Source organism: Vulpes vulpes, chromosome 16 (assembly GCF_048418805.1).
Source record: "Vulpes vulpes isolate BD-2025 chromosome 16, VulVul3, whole genome shotgun sequence".
Classification (NCBI taxonomy): Eukaryota; Metazoa; Chordata; class Mammalia; order Carnivora; family Canidae; genus Vulpes; species Vulpes vulpes.
Genome location: NC_132795.1, coordinates 77,592,458 through 77,612,313, shown reverse-complemented (window position 1 = coordinate 77,612,313; position 19,856 = coordinate 77,592,458). Strand labels below are relative to the sequence as shown.

General features: G+C 48.4%; 1 protein-coding gene across 4 annotated transcripts in view; it reads right to left on the bottom strand.

Moving 5' to 3' along the window:
• The window catches only part of TTC7A (tetratricopeptide repeat domain 7A), a 114,726-nt gene that overhangs the window by 91,279 nt on the left and 3,591 nt on the right, over window positions 1-19,856 (bottom strand). For 2 of the 4 annotated variants that reach the window (XM_025992597.2, XM_025992595.2), the window contains exons 2-3: window positions 13,312-13,475; window positions 9,010-9,178 (exon numbers count right to left, since the gene is read on the bottom strand). In XM_025992597.2, the coding sequence (XP_025848382.2) occupies window positions 9,010-9,178; window positions 13,312-13,365 (223 nt within the window). In that variant the 5' untranslated portion in view covers window positions 13,366-13,475. Of the gene's footprint in view, window positions 1-7,441; window positions 7,561-9,009; window positions 9,179-13,311; window positions 13,476-19,856 lie in introns of all 4 variants that reach the window. The other 2 variants (XM_072742124.1, XM_072742123.1) reach the window with 2 other exon arrangements.

The window sequence follows — 19,856 nt, the reverse complement described above, 5'->3', positions numbered from 1 at the left end:
AAATATTTAAAAAAAGAAAATGTATTATAAAATATGATTGTATGAACTTATTTTTGTTTAAAAAAAAACTAAATATAAATCTAAAGGGGAAAAGACTGGAAGATATATAGCCCAAAATGTTTATAGAGATCTAAGTCTCAGTTTCCTGAAACACAAAATGGGATTGCAACCAATGGCCAACTCATGGGGGACCATGAAATTGAAATTAGATGGTATTAGACAGATTAGAAAGCACACTCTCAGAGAATGTTAAGTGAGACCCATGGTGACCTCTCTGGAAGCGGGTCTGGTCCTTCCCTAGAATGACAAATGAAACCTCTAATTCAAGGAGAAGAGATTCCTTCCAACAGCCCATAGAGTCCAAACTAGATCCAGGTCTTCTGGCTTCAACACTGTTTGCTGACTCAGCCCAGTCTCCCTGTGTCTCCCTCTACCTGCTGGGACCCCCAGGGATTCCCAAATCTTAGACTTTCGGCCAGCCTCTGGTGGCCCACCTTTTCACATGCAAACCTGATGGCTGAGTTACAGGCATCCACCCTGCAAGGTGCTGGTGCCTCAGATGTACCCCTCAAAGCCCTGCCTGCATTCCATACCCCCTAGCCCAGGAAGGCACTCAGTGCAGGCCAGGTATGCACACATAAAACATGCCCTGCCTCTTTTAAGAGGCTCTCCATCCATTCCTCTCCCCCTGGAGACCAGGCCCTTGCTCCGTAGACTGCAGTCTGGGGGCAGGACAGCAGTACCAAGAGTGCTGACCTGCTTCGCCACAAGGCGAGCAACCCACACCCCTTTGCAAAAGAAGCCAAAATCAACAGCTAATTCCTGCCATACCAGGACTTAAAAAACAAAACAAAACAAAACCCCAAAACCAAATATGCCACTATGCCCTGCCCGAGGAGAAGCCTGGTGTCTTTATTTTCAAAGATTCTAATAAAGCCACAAGTTCTCAGGTAAGAGCAGAATAGTGTGGGGTTGCACTAACCGAAAAAGAACAGAAAAACAAAAACTCGAGGGGTGAGAAGAGAATTTGTGGATCATAATTCTTAGAGCTGCTGAATGGTTTTGTTTTGTGTTAACATTTTTACTTTCCATGGCCCCTTCACCATTTAGCACTTAGCTGGGGTATTTTGGGAGAAATGAGGCCATTTTTCTTAACAGCCAGGCCTGTCTTCCACTGGTCAGCCAGTGGGCCTGTCCACAGCATGGACTGCAGCTTCCCTGGTGCTGGGCTGTGAGCCAGAGGGAAAAAGGGCAGGACTCGTAGCTGGAGACATGGGGGGTCATTCCTCTCTCACATGTGACCACACTGAGCTGGCGACAGAGAAACGGAAATGACACAACCCCAAGGGGAGAGGCAGCTGTTGGCCATAAAACAGCCCTCTGAGAAGTGGCTGAAGATACTATGGCTGGTGGGACTGAGCTGGGTGAGCCTGAGATGTCCATAGTGCAGGCCCTAAAGCTCCTGCATGCCCAGCAAAGCACGGCTACCTAGGGTGAAAGTTCTAGAACACCAGTAAAGAGACATCTTGAGCTTTATTGCAAGACTCTCAATCCCCCCTTCATTTCCCAGTCAGTCCCACACCCGCCCCCCCCTTTTGCTCCAAGAAGGTGTGATCACACCCCACTCTCAACAAGTCACCTCCATGTCTCCTGGGGCTTCACTCTGGGCTTTTCCATCACCTGGAAGGCACCTCATCTGCAGATGATTCCTTAAGTTCAGCTTCACTTCCAGGCTAACCTAGAAACGCTCCACAGCTAGCTTAGGGCTCATTCTCTTCCCTCTCTGCTAAAACAAAGTGGTTCAATCTGACTAGTACTTTTTGGGCATCAGGGATGACCCCACACACTGAAGTCAGAGAGAGCCGAGTTCAAATCCTGATTTGGTCACTACTGGTATAACTCGAGGGGAGTCACTGCTGAGTAAGTGCTGGGATTCTGTCCTCCGTACTTTCACCTACTTGGTCACAGCACACTGATTTGCCTTCGAGGAACCATTCCTTCAATCCAGTCTCCAAGATTCAGGTGGAGAAACCCCACCCCTGGGACTAACCCAGAAACCTAGATGCTAGTCAGTGTAATTGGTTCTAGGGTAGGCATGAGACCAAGCCAGGTCAATGAGGCCCTCTCTCCTCCTGCAGTTCTAAGTGCTATGCACAGAACCATGTAAATCTGGAGCTACTGAGAAAGACATCAACATAAGGAGCCCCCGGATCCAGCTATGCCTGATGCTACCTACCCCCAATGACTTTCTAGTTACATGGGTGCACACGTTCCCAGTGCCTCCCTCCATTTTTTGTTGCTTTTCCAGCTAGCTGGAGCAGCATTTTTGGCATTATAATCCTAAGTCTGATTATATGAAAACTGATCCCCAGAAGCATGATGTCACAGAGGGGACAATTTCTGAAGTGTAAGACTTGGTTGAGTTAATGTCAGATATGAGACATCTCTCATCTCCCAACTAAGAAACAGGAATTCTACATACACAGCAGCAGTAGTACCCATTGAAACACAGCCTATTTTGTCTTAAGGTGAAGGCTAGAGTTTTAGGGCATCTGGCAAGAACACTTCAGGATATTTTTAGCCTATGTTGGATACTTCTTAGGGTTCACAATAAGGCCTACAAAAAGGGCAAACCTCACTCCTGATAATCCCTCTGGAAAATGCAGCTTTGCTAAGGGACTGTTTTGCTTGCGACAACAATCTGAGGTGGCTGAGGGTCAAATGAGATAATCAGGTTGGAAATTCTTTCCTTTTTTAAGTAGGCTCCATGTCCAGCACAGGGCTTGAACTTACAACCCTGAGATCAAGACCTGTGCTGTTATAAGAGTCAGAAGCTTAATGATTGAGCCACCCTGGCAACCCAGGATTGGAGATTCTCTGCTCCTGCTGAAGGCAATGCCAAAGAAGACAGGAAGACCAGAACCTATCAAGAGCTAAGGTTGGGGCCTGGGAAAGGCCTGATGCCCCAGGATCTCACAAGAACCCTATGCGTAGCTCTCATGTGCTGCTATGGAGCCAGATGCAGCTTGGGGATAAAGGTGTGAGCACCGTCTAGCCCAGTCCACTGCCTACCCACCAAACTGAGGGCTGGGGGCTGAGTGGAGACCTGAGGCTTCCTGCAGAGACAGAAAACTTCAAGAGCCAACTGTTTTGAGTCAATAAAATCTCTGGCACTAGTTTCTTATCCATGGAGTCCAAAGGCTTATTATTAGTAGGTTTGTTCTGGAGAGCATTAGAGCCAGACAGACCCCAAACCTGGAAAACAAGGCCTCATACTGCTCAACTCTTGTGGTGATCCCAGGTTACCCCCATTTGGAAGTGGGCTAAGATGCTACAGCCCTAGTAGGGACTTTGCAAATGCCCCTCTCAGGTGTCAAGGCAGAGCTCCCCACAGAACAGAAGTGGGGGCAGCCGCATGGCTGGGGCACCATGGTCAGGCAGGAAGTTCACTGTCCTGCCCCCAGCAGGCCACAGAAATAAGCTACAGACCGGCCACCTCTGGGGTGTTTCCATTTCCCGATTTTTCCAAATGGTAGACTCCACTGACACTATAACCTGTCTGTTCAGAGACTGGACAGAAAAGAGTGGCACCAGGTAGCTTGTGACTCATCACCAGTCTGGCCATAGCTACTGCAGGCTTAACTCCTTCTCCAGAGCAGCTGCTTCTCCCAGAGCCACATCACACCAGCAGCAGGCTTTGCTCACCAGACTGCCACTCCCTCAAGGGAAAGGACCCTAACTGTTCATCTTGCCATCGTTGGCAGGTGCTTGCTGAATCAACTGCTAGCAAATTTTACTTTCTCCTGGAAGACATGGGCCGGGGACCTGGAGAGGTATAAGGACCAGAGGCCAGATGCCTAGCAGGAAGAACATACTGACTTCTAACTGGGGAGACTGGGTCAAGGTCCAAATGAGCTGGAAGGAGGAAGAGGATGCTATAGGTTGCAGCTATAACCAAAGGAAGGTTCCTGGTGGAGGAGGCACCTGAATTGCACCTGCAAGGAGTGTTAGGGCTATCTCTGTGCATAGTCAATAAAAAAAGGACATGTTGGGCAAGAGCAATGGCTCAGGAAAAGGCAAAGGGACAGAACTGTAGATCACATTGGATGCCAGGAGCAGACCTCATCCAGCTGGATTGTGAATGGCTCCAGGAAGGGAGAAGAGGGAGAGAAGACTAGGGGTGCAGAAGAAATGACCACCTGTTCCCCAGGGGCATCAAGTTCAGTGGGGAGACAGGGCTGGCAGCTCTGAGCACACAGAATCAAACACGTAGGATCTGTAAGGGCTTCAGGAGGGTGGGCGGCACTGCAAACAGACTTTTTGAGAAGGGCCTTGAAACCACATCATTCTTGATTACTTTTTAATATGAAGTAAATGGGGCAGCCCCAGTGGTGCAGGGGTTTAGTGCCGCCTGCAGCCCGGGGTAGGATCCTGGGGACCTGGGATCGAGTCCCAAGTCAGGCTCCCTGCATGGAGCCTGCTTCTCCCTCTGCCTGTGTCTCTGCCTCTCTCTCTCTCAATAAATCTTAAAAAAAAAAAAAAGAAGTAAATGGAAGATGTTCCCTCACACAAACCATGATGGTAGGGAGGCAACACCATGAAAAATTGGTATCTGGATGGCATTCGACTCATGGTTTCACTTCAGGTCTTGATTTCAGGGTCCTGAGATCAAGCCCTGCATTGGGCGCTTCAGGCCTTGATCTCAAGGTCATGAGATTGAGCCCGTCAGGGTCCTTGCTCAGCATGGAGTCTCCTTGAGGGTCTCTTGCCCCATCCCTCTGCCTCCCCACCATCCCATGCTCACCCTTGTGTGATCATGCTCTCTCTCTCAAATAAATAAATAAATCTTAAAAATAAAACAGGTATCTACTAACTGTACTTGGAACGGGCTGGGAATATTTATTCCCCAAGGCTCTCTCTCCCCTGGTCTGCCATCCTTGGTCAGGGGCGAGGGAAGGGGGCTGCCGGTAGAAGTCACAGGGGAGCCACTGTGGGATCTGGGGACCAGGGTGGGAGAGCGGCAGAGCTGCCACCACAGACCAAGGAAACTGCTGTCGATGTATAAGAGGAAGTTTTCTGAACACCACTGCCCAGGGTTGCATCTACACTAAGTGGACCCGTGGGACAGTAGTACAGGGCTTCACCGCTGGCCGCAGCTCCTAGTCAAACAAGGCGAACGGAGGCCAGGAGAGGCTGAAGCCCCCTATCTAACCAAGGCCCGGTTAGGTCCCCTTGTGGGCAACCCTCAGGGACAGAAGGACAGAAGGATGATGCCCATTAAGCATCATCCCTCCTGGTTGGGGCCTGGTTTCTGCAGTGACTGCCTCCTGTCCTCTTCCCCTTTCTTGGGGTTCCTACACCACCCGCACTCTCCTTTTCTCTGTGAACCCATCTTGGTGCTAACTGTAATCTGCTCCTCAGGTGGGGTCCTCTGTCACAGGTAGGACACAAGCTGGAGAGCTAACCACCTGGCCATCACCTCAGTCCTGCTACTTACAGGTGGCACAGCCTTGGGCAAGCCTCAGTTTCTTCATCCATAGAGTGGGCATAACAACTGCCTCCCACCTTACAGAGTAGGGATGAAGAGGAAACACCTTTCACAAGGTGGAGGGTGGTGTAAGCCCCATGTAGTCCAGGCAAGAGAGACCCAGGACTGCTGCAAGTGCCCCTTCCCTCAAGTTCCTCCACGGGTGTCTAGGGCCCTCCCTGAGAATCAGAAAGCATCTTCTGGTCTAATCCACATCCCCCTGACTTCAGAGGAAGGCCTAGTCCTTGTAAATGATGCCTTGGAAGGACTCATTGACAGGTCCCTCTGCCCTGACAGGGAAAGTAGGTGAATTAAGTGTATTTTTATGTCTTTTGGGGGCTGGGGAGTAAAGAGACCTCGAGCTTCCTCCCAACTCCCCTAAGAAGAACCAGATCTCCATACTGGAGATACCCACAAACACGTACTCCCACTGAGCTCCCAGGCCTGGCCAGCTCAGGCTCACCCATGACACATGGCCCTATCCTCCTCCATCCCACCAGGTATGCCCAGGAAACCCTCTGCCCCACTGAATGGTAGCAAGGTGGAGCCAGAAAGCACAACCCATTGCAAAATAGTAAATATACTGTATGATAGCCCAGCAGGCAGTGCTCAGGAGTAGGCGCGGCAAGCTCCTGGGGGAGGTCACCTGGAGACAGACAGAGCCTGTAGAGGCTGCCTCTAGTGGAGCATTCTAGTTCAAATCCAAGTTGATTGCCATCCTGGGTAAGTTCCAGTCTTGGCTTCCACGTCTGGAACACGAGGGACTGGTCTAAACTGCTTTTATGATTTACCTCAGTCTAGGGTTCAGAGCAGCATTACCATGGGGTGTGATGAGCTCTGGCTGCCCAGGTTCAAATCCCAGCTCTGCCATTTCCAGTGAAATCCAGAGTCCCTTCACCTCATCAACTGTAACTCCTCACTGGGGACGCCTGGGTGGTTCAGTGGTTGAGCATCTGCCTTCAGCCCAGGGCGTGATCCTGGAGACCCGGGATCTAGTCCTAGGTCAGGCTCCCTGCATGGAGCCTGCTTCTCCCTCTGCCTGTATCTCTGCCTTTCTCTCTCTGTGTCTCTCGTGAATAAATAAATAAAATATTAACTCCTCATCTCATAACAAAGGAATGAAGAGAATACCTACTCAGGGTTATTGTGTAGATTCATTGAGGTCAGGTTGTATCTGGTCCAGAGCAAGGGACTAATAACTATTAATATTCTGTGAATTCCATGGCCTTCACCCACCACCATCCTTTCCATGCACTGAACATTTGCATCCACCCTGCCCCCCCCCCCCCACTCACATGTGGTACATAGCCCTAATCCTCAATGTCTGGAGACGGTGCCTTCAGGAGGTAATTCGGGTTAGATGAGGTCATGAGGGAGGGGGCTTTGTGATGAGATTGGTGGCTTTATAAGAAGAGGACAGAGAGAGATGGAGGAAAGACACGTGAGGTCACAGCGAGAAGGTGGCCATGTGCAACCCACGAAGAGAGCCCTCACAGACACCGAACCTGCTGGGACTTCAATCCTGGACCTCCCAGGCTCCAGAACTTTGAGAAATAAATCTCTGCTGTTTGCGTCGCCCTGTCTGTAGTATTTTGTTATGGCAGCCCAGTAGATTAAGACAACCCCACGACCAGCCATCCCCATCCCCGACTCTCATGGGGAGACCCACTCTCCCCCCAAACCCAGGAGAATCAACATCATGCACACCCTGGAGGCCACATGCATGATCTCAAGCACACACAGGGTCAGGTAAAATTCAGCATGCCAAGCAGCAGGGCACCGTCGCTGCAACAGGACAGTGAGGACAAGCAGACAGGAGGCAGGCAAGTGGGAGCCACGAGCAGTCAGTGAGAGGCGGGGAGCTAGCGCAGGCTACAAGCGAGCAGCGCACACCGGCGGCTCTTGGCTCCTTACCTCCCCTGCAGGACCTCTGACCACCGGGACTGTGTTCCCCCAAGCCGGAGGCGTGCTGGAAAGAGTAGAGAGCAGGAGACAGGGAGCAGGAGGTAGAGCCAGGGCTATAGGAGAAAGTGCTGGAAAGGGCCCCCAAGGAAGGGTGTTAGGTTTGGGGAGTCCATGGCAGAGTGGCTTTCAAGAGGCCCAAAAGACCCAAAAGCTAAATGAAGAACACCCCTAAAACTGGCCTAGGCTGGGGCACAGAAAAAGGGACCAGAGGGCAAAGGGAGAAGACCCTACATACTGGATCATCCCCGATGGCCACCTCCCTCCCACACGCTGGTGTGGCATCTGTCCAGGGTGACAATCTTGGCAAAATTCCTGGAATGACATGGACAGTCTCTCAAAAGGGAAAGGGACCCAGGGGTGGACAAATAGCCCTTGAGTAAGAGCCATAGTCAAAGGAGGCCGTGCTCTGTACAGATGTCAGTCAATCCCCTAAGAAGACAGAGTGGAGTTTCCAATCCTGGTTTCACCACAAATCTCTGAGCAACTCTGGGCAAGGCATGTATCCTCTATAGGCCTCAGTTTACCCATATATAGGATGGAAAGAATGTCCCCATCTACAATAGAGAAGGTGACAAACACTCTACCATCTCAGGCACCCAATCCCCATATGGCCATAAGCCTGTCTAGACTTTTCTCTGGGGACTGGCTGGTGCTGGAACAAGGAAATGACCAATCATCTAAGACTCCTGACAAAAATCTGGGCAGAGGTTCTCCTGGGACACCTCACTGCCACCAAGGGCCACTCCTCAGGCTCTATGATCCAGGGTTCATAGATCTGGAGAAGGAGGAGCCTAAAAGCACAAGGTCTGGGGTCAGGCTTTTACTAACATATATTCAAGGTCAGCTCAATTGCAGTACATAGTGTCCCAAGGGAGCCACCATCCACAGCCCCGTTACCATGACCCTGTATGCCTGGGGCCTCACCAGAACACCACTCACTCTGGGAACTGGTGCTGACCTGCCCATCACTGGATGCCAGCACTGCTTCCCTGTGCCACCCGCAGGTGCCCACAAATACCTGGGGAGTGACAGGCTGTTCTATCCCAGGAAGCACCCGACTGGTAGCCAACGCCAGTCACCAGCACCAACCTGACAACAGGACGGCAGATTTTTCAAGTCTTTCTCAACCTTATTACCCAACTGATTCCTCTTGGTTGGGGTAACCCTGTGAGGGCAGCTATTTCAACTCTGTTTCACACATTAAGTCAACTGAGGCCAGGAAAGGTGACGTGGTAACTTGCCCAAGGATGTGCAGTTGGGTGACTAGTTACTGACAGAGCCACGGTGAGAACCTGAGTCTTCTGATATCTGGCCTGGTGGCTGCCACTGGTATCTACCTGGTGGGTCAGCACCCTGAGCACTATTAGGGGTTACATATTTGGGACCTTGGCCCTGTAGGCCAACTGTCAATACAGCATCTACTCCCCTACAGTTGCCACCTGTTCCTGGCTCATGGGGACCAGAGTGGAAGGAGCTGAACATGGTGATGGGGAGCCATGGCTGGGGCCCATACCTACCTTTGATGACAAAGGCCTCCGCCAACAGCCTCATCTGATAGAGTGGCTTGTTCTCCATGGACATGTCATCAATCCCAGCCCGAGCGTACATGCTGATGGCGTCTCGGTACGAGCCCTCCACATAATGCAGCTTGCCCTGGATCAGCATGGCTTCACACAGGTACTGTGGCTAAAAAGACAAAAAACACATTAGCAGGCTCCTGCCGCAAAGCCTCCACCTCATCTCTGCCTCTGGAATGAACCCTGCCCCCCCCCCAGGCTCATGGAGCCATGACCACTTGCCTAAGACCCTCTTCTGGGAAGCCTTCCCTGACCCTCAAGTGCTTGTGACATCTCCTTGTTCCCCATACCTACAGCCTGTGGTCTATACCACGGCTCTCACTGAAATTCTCTCATGAGTGTCTACTGGTTCCATGTGTGTGCACTGGTATTTTTGGTCATTGTAAATACATATTTTCCCCTTGCTTTTGCTAAAAGACAGCTCCCTATCTGGAATAATCTCCCCCTTCCCCTTGGTCTATCCAGATCCTCTTCCATCCTTTGGGAACTTGCTTGGGCCCACCTCTTCCTAGAAGTAAGTACCCCTTGAGTACCCCTTGAGTACCCCTTGAGTACCAGGGGGCTCTTTCTGTTGCTGAACTCCTATAATGCCTCTACCAAGTGGACCCACTCAGCCCCTGTAGGCCTGACCTGCTCTGACTATTGGTTAACCTTCAAAGGCTGAATTTTTCGAGGGCATTTTCTAGTCTCCCCAAAGAGGCCACCTATGCCCTCCACCATGGCTATAGATTACACACTCCCAGAGCCTGGTGGTCCATGGGTCTCCTCTAACTGGGCAAAGACTCTGCTGTTCCCCATATTGATTTCAAGCCACAGGCACATTTTCTTACTGCTCAGGTTCATTTTCACTATTGGTGAGGGCGAGAGAGTGACACCCATCCCTCCCGCCCCCCTCACAGCAATGCCAAAAGCATCAGAGTAATACAAGTCCAGAGGAGAGCTTTTAACTTTTCTTTAGAAAGAAGTCAGATAAATACAGGGCATGAGTCATTATTATTATTATTATTATCCTGCTCCACTATAAATGTGGAGAAGGCCAGCTAGACTCAGAAGAAGGACACACTTCAGGGTGTGACATAGTGTAGCTCGTAGAGGTTCCTGCTGGACCAATGGCCACTCACAACAGAGCTTCCATCAAGCTGGGGAAAAAATTAAGGACAATGTGAATGCTTCAGATGCTAAATTTAACTACTTAATGAGCCTCCCTTAATCCTGAAAGCATATCTGTCTTGCTTTTGGGTGTCGAGATGTTTTCTCTTTTGTGGAGCGATAATAAAAGATAGCACAGTCTTCTTGCTGTTGGATTTTTGGTTGTTGTTGGGTTTTGTGGTTTGTTTTTGCTTTTGTTTTGTTTTGTTTTGTTTTGTTTTGTTTTAATGTCCTTACGGGGCAGAATTGGCAGGGTGTTGGCTGAGTGACTAACCTTTCCTAGGTCTGTTTCTTCACCTGGAAAATGTAGATAGCAGCAACTCCCCCAGCAGGTTACTGAGAGGACCAATGAGATGTTACAATGCCTAGTACTCGGGCTGGGGGAAGGGGTAGAGCTGATGTTACAGCAAAAGTTTAGAAATGAGCTAGATAGGATCTTAGAGATCATGGGGAGGAGATTCCAAACTGCCCTGAGGATGGGCCTCAGGACCCACCTTGCCCACATCTCCTCCCTATCTCATCAAAGCTACACAGTATACCCGGCACTGCAGCTGGGGCTTCATCTAAGGCCGGGAGAGACCATCTCCCAGCCACACTCTGGCCTTTGGGGTAAGATAGAGAATCCCACAACCTACTTTTAATATTTTATTGTGCCTAATCAGCATCAAGTTTTTGGCTTTGGCCTGAATAATCGTGACTATCTCAGAGTTATTGGTGCCCGTGTAAGGTCTTTTGATTAATAAAACATGGTAAAATGTGTAATTTGTAAATGTGATTTGACATACAAACAGTTTTCATGATAATATACGTGGATGCTATTCAGCCCATGCAAAGAATGAAGTAGTGGCATGGGGAGAGCTCCAAGTGAAAGTTCTCATCAAACATGGATCCTCCTACTCTAATGAGAAAAGAAAGCCCTATATGTGTGTTCATTAACGCACACACAAAGGCATGTGGGACACATACCAAATGGTGACCAGCACCCAGCTCTGGGGGTGGGGGTGGCAAACAAGAACTTCTATTTATTATTCAAACTACTTGTTTACTTAATGACTTTTTAACAATAAGCCTGAGTTGTTTTACTGTAAAAAAAAAATTTTTTTTTAAATATTTAATGGAGTCTGGAAAAGAAAGAAAATTAAAAGGGGTTTTGGCAGGAAAAGCTTGGGACCTAATATCAAGTCTAGCCCTTCTGATTGGCAGATGAGAGACTGGAGGACCCAAGAGGTCAGGGGACATGCTCCAGGTCAAATGGCTGGTTTAAGGTAACACAAAACCTCTCAGGGCTACAATAATCCCTGTTAAGGAGTCTGAAGGGGATATCCTTAAATTTTCCGTACATTTCCTCCGCAGAAAAAGTCCCACATCTCCTGGTATTTCAGTCCCTACTTATTGGCCCTAATTTCTCACCATTCCCTTTTGCTCTTGCTGATTGACATACTTTAATGAAAATCTTATAAGAGGAACCATTAAATGATATACTCCTTCCTTCCTGGAATGTCCTAGCCTATCTCTATATGTCAATTACCCCCCACCTCCTGCCTGGAAAGAATCCAATTCTAGTACTACCAGTACCCTGGGTTGACTCCCCACCTCACCCTAGGGAGTAGCCCCCTGAACTTGCTTCCTCATGTAGACTACTCCTATGGCAATGGTCACAGTCCACCTAGGACAATTTGCCAATAGGACTTCTTTTCTCAGTAAACCTGCAACCAACTCTCTGGGGGCAGGGTCCAGGTGAGATTTATCTTTAGTGCCCTCAGAGTACAGTGCCTTGGGCATTTGGTCACCACAAATGTTTAAGTCAGTAAATATATTACTTTGGAACATCCCTTGAAAAAATCGCATCCTCTTTAGGTCTCTGACGATATACCCACACCTCTATTATAGCTCAGGATAATAATCCAGATCAGTCTCAACTTTAATGTGCACATAAATCACTGGAGAGCTTAATCATCTTAAAATGATGATTCTGATCCAGATTTTACATTCCCCAGAGGATGCCCATACTGCAGGTGGTAGACCACGGTCGGAGTAGCAAAGGTGTGGAGAGAGCTGACTATACTTCCCTCCATATCTCTCCTTGGTGCCTTCTTTTTTTTTTTTTTTCCCCTTGGTGCCTTCTGTACAGTAGGGGCTCAATAAATGCACATAGACTTAAACTAGCTTGCCCTGTTACTGAGCTCTTTTGTCAACTTCACATGTTTGCCTGTTTCCAACTAGATCATGGGCCCACTGCGGTCTTATTTCCCTCAGACTCCCCCAAAGGGCCCAGAACCAAGCACATGCTAGGTCAACCAAGCACTGTCTAAGAGAACTTAAACCACATGTATAATTTACATTTTTTTGGTAAAATTCTCTAGTCACCTTAAAAAAGGCAAAAGTAGGTAAAATTAGTGTCAATATATTTTTTTTAATTTTTTTTTAATTTTTATTTATTTATGATAGTCACAGAGAGAGAAAGAGAGAGAGGCAGAGACATAGGCAGAGGGAGAAGCAGGTTCCATGCACTGGGAGCCCGATGTGGGATTCGATCCCAGGTCTCCAGGATCGCGCCCTGGGCCAAAGACAGGCGCCAAACCACTGCGCCACCCAGGGATCCCTCAATATATATTTTTAAAGATTTATTTATTTATCTGAGAAAGAGAGCGCACACACACAGAGGGAGGGAGGGGGAGGGAGAGGGAGAGGGAGAAGCAGATGCTCCACTGAGCAGGGAGCCCAATGACCTGAGCCCAAGGCAGATGCTTAACCAACTGAGCCACCCACGCACCCCTAAGATATGTTATTTAACCCAATTTATCCAAAATATTATCATCTTAACACATACTCAATATAAAGAATTACTCATCTTAAACTCCTTCATTTTGTGCTAAGTCGTTGGATTCCAGCGTTATGTTTTATTATAGCACATCTCAGGTTGGACTGGCCCCATTTCAAGGGCTCAAGCACCATATGTGGCTAGTGGCTACTGTACTGAACCCTTAAGGGAGACTTCTGCTCAGATGACCACATGACTCAGGGAAGAACTGATAGCAGGCAGGGAGGAGAGAGGAGAGAGGAGGCGCCAGGCACAGGGGGCTGACCACTTACAGACAGCCTCCCGTGGTTAAGGATACTACTCAGATGGTTTCTGGCTTCATTCATCTTTGGCTCATTCTTCTCAGGCAAAGGGATGGAGTCTTTTATCTTGGCATGGTTCTCCTTCAAACACTGCTCTAGGAGGGCCTCGGCCAGGAGCAATTTCCCAAAGTCATCTGAAAAACAGGGCGGTGATGATCCAGTGAATGTAGTAGACCCTCTGAAACCGGTACACATGGCCTTGTACTCACCCAGCCACCCCTGCCCCAGCACAGGAGTGGTCCAAGTCTAAGAAAATAAATAGCGACACGGGTCTCATAAAGTTAAACAGCCTTAGGAGAAAAGACACAGGCATTCTATCATGGTCACAGTATGAATTGCCCCTTTGGTTTTATTTTCTGTCGTTTAGTGGTCAGGGAGGCAAAGCTCCCAAGACTTGGGACAAATTCCCAGAATTTCAGAATTTAAAATGAGGGACAAAGTCACACCCATGCCCCATTGTGAGTAATGAGTTCTTAGATCAAGAAGGAATTCCCTGCCAAACGACCCAAGAGGAAAAATATATGAGGTGGCTTAAAGCGTTTTCATGAGCTCCTAATTTCTGTGTGTCCATAATTGGTTTTCTCCATTTTGATGGTATTTTTAACAGAACCAGGGATAACCTAGCAACGAAAACAAAGAGTTAAGGTGGGAAGCAGATGTATTGGTGCAGCAGGGCAAATCCTTGGACGTGTCTAGTCCTGGCATCTTCTGGAGTTCTCTCACATATGTCAGCCTATCTCCAGACCTTACCACTTGGCATGGGAACCTGTACTATTTGGTTCTACTTGCCACCTCCCCACATAGCATACAGCACTGAAAACTCCAGGCTTGTGACCACCACATTCCTGCTACCTACAGCAGAGGTGGCCCATGGAACGGGTGGGATGCCAGTGCTCAGTGAGTAAGCTTTGAGGTCCAGTGTGGTTTCACGACAGCCTTGGGTGGCAGTGCTCAATGTGACTGGTTTGCTGTGCGTCCCCCGCAACCAGGGTGAGGACCTGGCCCACCACTCTGCTTAAGTGCCCAACAAACAGCTGCCAAGTAAACTGGATCCCCTCCACCACGGGGTGAGGAAGCCAAGAGGCTCAGGGAGTCACGTGCCAACCCAAAATGCCTCCAGGAAAGTCTGCTTGGTCCCAAGTCTTCCCAGAGCCCTTTCTACTGCCAGGGTGGCTTTCTAAGACCTACCCAGGAATGCCACTCACTCCTCACTCTCAGGACCACTGCAGTTTGCTCACAACTCAAAGCCATGGACCCAAAATTGTGTGCCTCTGAAGAGTCCCCAGAAAGGGCATTCCTCACAGAGAACACCCTGGAAGCCCAGATCCCAGAAAACAGCCCCCAAAGATTTTCCCTGAGGATGCCACAGCCTGATAGTGATCTTTCGCGGTCTACCTCATGATTTCGAAAATTAACATTCGGAGGAAATGGCCGAAAAAGTACCTTGTTCAAGCTATCATCCACCACTGGTAGAGGAGAGGCTGACGGAAGCTCTAGAAGGGGCAATTTGATGACATACATCAAAATTATTTTTGTAGGGATCCCTGGGTGGCGCAGCAGTTTGGTGCCTGCCTTTGGCCCAGGGCGCGATCCTGGAGAACCGGGATCGAATCCCACATCGGGCTCCCGGTGCATGGAGCCTGCTTCTCCCTCTGCCTATGTCTCTGCCTCTCTCTCTCTCTCTCTCTCTCTCTCTGTGACTATCATAAATAAATAAAAATTTAAAAAAAAATTATTTTTGTAAAAAAAAAAAATTATTTTTGTGCACCCCCGTTGACTCCGCCATCCCACTGCCACAGAGATCGTGGCACATGTGTAAAATGACTGACATGTAAGGTCAGTCCGGCAGCATTTTTTATAATAGCAGGAAATTAGAGACAACTTTTATGTCCATCAACAGGAGGCTGATTAAATAAAGCACAGGGCTTCCATAAAAAGGGACACCACGCTGTCATAAAAAAGGAATGAGGAGCTCTGTCTATGCTGTTAAAGAATGAACTCCAAGATACACCAGTAAGAAAGCAGAGTGTACACAGTGGACTCAGACGTGTGTTTACAGATAAACACGTGACAGCATTCATACATATCTGATGGCCTTTCTGGCTTACAGGGAAAGTGGCAGAGACGGAGGGAGGCTTTTCACTCTATCTCTTGGTCCCTTTGGAAGGTTGACCACGTGAATACATTATCTAGTAAAAAAAAAATCTGGGGCGCCTGGGTGGCTCAGTGGCTGAGTGTCTGCCCTTGGCTTGGGCCGTGATCCTGGGGTCCTGGGATCGAGTCCCACATTAGGCTCCCCACAGAGGCCCTACTTCTCCCTCTGGCTATGGGCTCTGCCTCTATCTCTGTTTCTCTCATGAATGAATGAGTAAAATCTTAGAGAAAAATCTACGTCAACTCAGGAACAAAAGGCAATCTCCATTTCCAGGTGCCAGCTAGGAGGAAAGGTGGGCTGCTTAGAGGTGGGTGCCTAAGCAGCATTCTTGAGCTGTGGGCCACTGGGCACATGGCTCTTTCTCTCTCCAACCTATTTTGCACCTGTTCACCCAAAGGCAGAGTGCAGAACCTGCTCTTTCTGAGGGAACAGGGTCCCTCCCTCCCTAGTCCCTCCTGGACTGGCTCCGGGCAGGGGTGCACCAGCAGCTCCCCACTGGGCTCCGGCTCCACTACCCATCTGCTGCCTTTATTGTTCCTTTCATGTCCAGAGAAGCCAGCTTCCTTGCCAGCAACCCTGAACTTGGAAACACTGCCCAGGGCACACGCCTCTCTTCAAAACAATGGGAGTGTCCTCTGAACTCATGCTGCTCAGAGGGTGGTCAGTGGACCAGGGTGGGTCTGTGTCTGTCACCCAATCCCACAGAGATGAGTTCAGCTTATAGTACATGTTTAGAAACATTGATGATAACCTGGCAAAATAAATTTGAATCTGCTGAATTAAATGATAAAAAAAAATGGGGGGCAGTGGTTTGTGTATCTTATGAAAGTATCAGAGCACGACAAATTGGGAACTAAAAAAAAAACCTCCAAAACATCAAAAGAATCCACCACAGATCACTTGAGCAGCACTGCTCTGAACCATGAGTATCTTTTACTACAAAAGGAAGGCCAATTTTTGTTGATCCTACGAAGTGCCAAGGGTTTTATTACACAGTACCCTTTAATCTGCATGGCCTAAAAGGTAGATATTACTCCCATTTTATAGACACTAATAAAGATATGCTATGGTCCCAGCCCACAACATCAACAACATAATATCACATTCTGCAACACAGCCACAGGACAGTCTGTCTCCCTGTGTCCCATGCAGAGCAGAGCTTCTGGCAGCTTAGAAATAAAGAAGTTCTACAAGGCTGTTAACAGTGCGTTCAAAGGTAATAGTAATTCCAAGTAACAGGATTTCTAAACAGGAGTTCCAATTTCAAGGGCAGGGATAAGACTTGTTCCTACTGTCACATACCCTTGAGTGTCAGGCTGTTCTGTAAACTAATGCTTCAGGTTCTTCTCCAGCCTTTTCGCCCCCACCTTTCATTCCCCCTAGGCAGGTGTTCAGTAGGTGTGGGGAATTGAACTGACTTTTTCTTCCTGGTCCAACATCTCTTCCCTCTCCACTCTGCCTTCCTTCCCCTTCTTCTGTCCATCCCACCATCCCCAACTGGCCAATCTCTGCATAGGACTAAAGAATATTTTAGATTCAAAGTTCTAGGTTTCCAGTTGTTTAATAAGAATCCAGGTGGATTCGAGGCTTTCCCGTTCTTCCTTCTCTGAAGGTAAAGCATGGCTTTTTATCATCTTGTCTGAAACCTCCACCCTGTGGAGGTTTGGGTCAAGTGTTCCAGCTTCTCCCCTCCCGGAGGCATTAGAAACACCTTCCTGACAGTGAAATCGATTCTGGGAACCTGGGTATGGATTCTGAGAGCCCAGCCTCCAGCCCTCCACCCTGGGCAGAGGCCCAGAGGAGGCCCCCACTTAATGGCCCCTCAGACTCCCCATGCCTCTGGCAGCTAACTTCCCCTGTGCTCCCAGCCCTCTCCAGGCCTCTCTCAAGGTGCCAGGTCACAGGGACCCACTTCAAAGATACCTGCCCCTTCCCCCAGGAACCACATTGGCAGGGCGGTGCCCCCTCTCCACAGCCTGCCAATCCACAGTCAGAAACCTGGGTCCAGCCAGGTGCACTCTTCCCCCAAGAAGTCAAATGGGGACATAGTGGTCTCTGCAGCTGCTTACCTTACCACATAGGGCCTCAGAGGGCTGGGAACTTCTAACCACAGTGAGAGGAGGAAGAGGCCAAAACTAGTAGGGGGCCACCTGCCTCAAACACACCCTCCCTAACTCCAACTGAAGACATGCTCAGAACAAACTCCAGTTCGGGGAAAGTGGGGGGGGGGGGGGGGGGGAGGTAGATCATATAGTTAAGAAAAAAAAAAAGATGGGGATGACTACAGATTAACAGTCTCTAGATGGATGGATAGAGGCGCAGACATGTGATAAAGTAAGTACAGCTTAATTTTGCTGAATGTTTGAAATTTTCATAAAAAAAAAAAAAATACTGGGGGAGGAGCACCTGGGTGGCTCAGTGGTTGAGCATCTGCCTTCAGCTCAGGGCGTGATCCTGGGGTCCTGGGATCAAGTCCCCTATCGGGCTCCCCACAGAGCTTCTTCCTCTGCCTATGTCTCTCTCTCTCTGTGTCTTTCATGAATAAATAAATAAAGTCTTAAAAAAAAAAAAATACTGGGCAGCCCAGGTGGCTCAGCGGTTTAGTGCCACCTTCAGTCCAGGGCGGGATCCTGGAGACCTGGGATTGAGTCCCATGTCGGGCTCCCTGCACGGAGCCTGCTTCTGTCTCTCCCTCTCTTTCTCTCTTTCTCTCCCTCTCTCTCTCTCTCATTCTCTCTCTCTCTGTGTCTCTCATGAATAAATAAAATTTTTTTAAAAATATGGGGGAAAAATATTGAGGGAGAAAAGAGACACTTAAACTATTATGCAAATGCAATGTGTAGGCTTACTTGGATCCTGATTGAGCAAATGACCTGTAAAATTAAATCATTAGATTTGGTGTGTGTCTGTGTGTGTGTGTGTGTGTGTGATAATGGTATGGTGGTTTTGCTTTTTTCAAAAGAGTTCTAATTTAGCCAAAAATAAAGGATTATACAACTGATTACATGAAAACAGAAAACTGAAAAAAAAAAAAAAAAAAGAAAGAAAAAGAAATTTCAACCCACCATCTAAACTGTCATCCTATCTCACACCAAGTCATCTTGCCCATGACATTCTAAGAGACTTATTGAAATCCTAATTCCTCTTTAGAACTCCTTTGGTGTAACAGATCTCTGATCTTAATTTTTTTTTTAAGGATTCCACACTGGCTCCCAGTGGTCACCACTTCATTATGTATGTGCTTACACACCACTGTAAATAAATCTCTTTGCAACTGCAAGAAAAAAAAAGAGTTCTTTTTAATAAGTCCTACTACGGTACTCAGTGTGGGAAAAAAATAGGTTGGGGTGTACCTCAAACAAGATAACTCATAAGTTCATAATCACTAACACTGGTTAATGGATACATGGGATTCATTCTGCTTTTGAGGTTTTGGAAATTTTCCATAATTTCATTTCTTTTTTCTTTAATCACTTGGATGGGTTCTTTGTTTTTACATGAACAAGCTCCATCACAGCGACCCACACTCTGGGATTCCCCTGCTCCATCCTGACCAAATCTAAACCGGATGTGAGTTTGAAAGAAAACGTACAAATAGTGGCAACCAGCTTCCCCCTGGGCAGGTGGTGGGGAGCAGCCTCCCCAGATAAGAGGGGGTAGGGGCCTCAGTGCCTGAGCATCTCCTTAACCCTTCACTCTCACCAGACCCCAAGGAGGACTCCCTCCCCACCTTGGGAGTCCTCCTCTCCTGACCCCTGGACTGAAATAGATGGCCTGGGAGTGGTTTTTAGTTTCTGTAGGAAACTCTAGATACAGCAGGACTCAGGGCCTCAGTTTCTTTTCTTTTCTTTTTTAAAGATTTTATTCATTTATTCATGAGAGAACACACAGAGAGAAAGAGACAGAGATAGAGAGATAGAGATAGAGAGAGAGAGAGAGAGAGAGACATAGACACAGGCAGAGGGAAAAGCAGGCTCCGGGACTCGATCCCAGGACTCCAGGATCACGCTCTGGGCCAAAGGCAGGTGCCAAACTGCTGAGCCACCCAGGGATCCCCGGGCTTTAGTTTCTAAAATGGTGTTCACCTGGGGCTTGGCTACCCTCTCAATATGTTCCCTTTCCCCTCGGTTGAAGGAGAGAACTGTTGAAGCTGCTGGTCACTGACTGTAAGACTCTAATAGGCCAAATGGTACAGTAAGAATCTCCCTCCTGGGTTGAAGGGGCTCAGCGCTATACTGCTCCAAAATAACAGGGCCTCAAGTGATGAAGGAACCTTGGAGAGAGAATCAAAATAACAGACCATCCAAAAAATACTCTATGCATAGATTTGGGAGTCATTTGTTTTCCTTCCTCGTGTGAG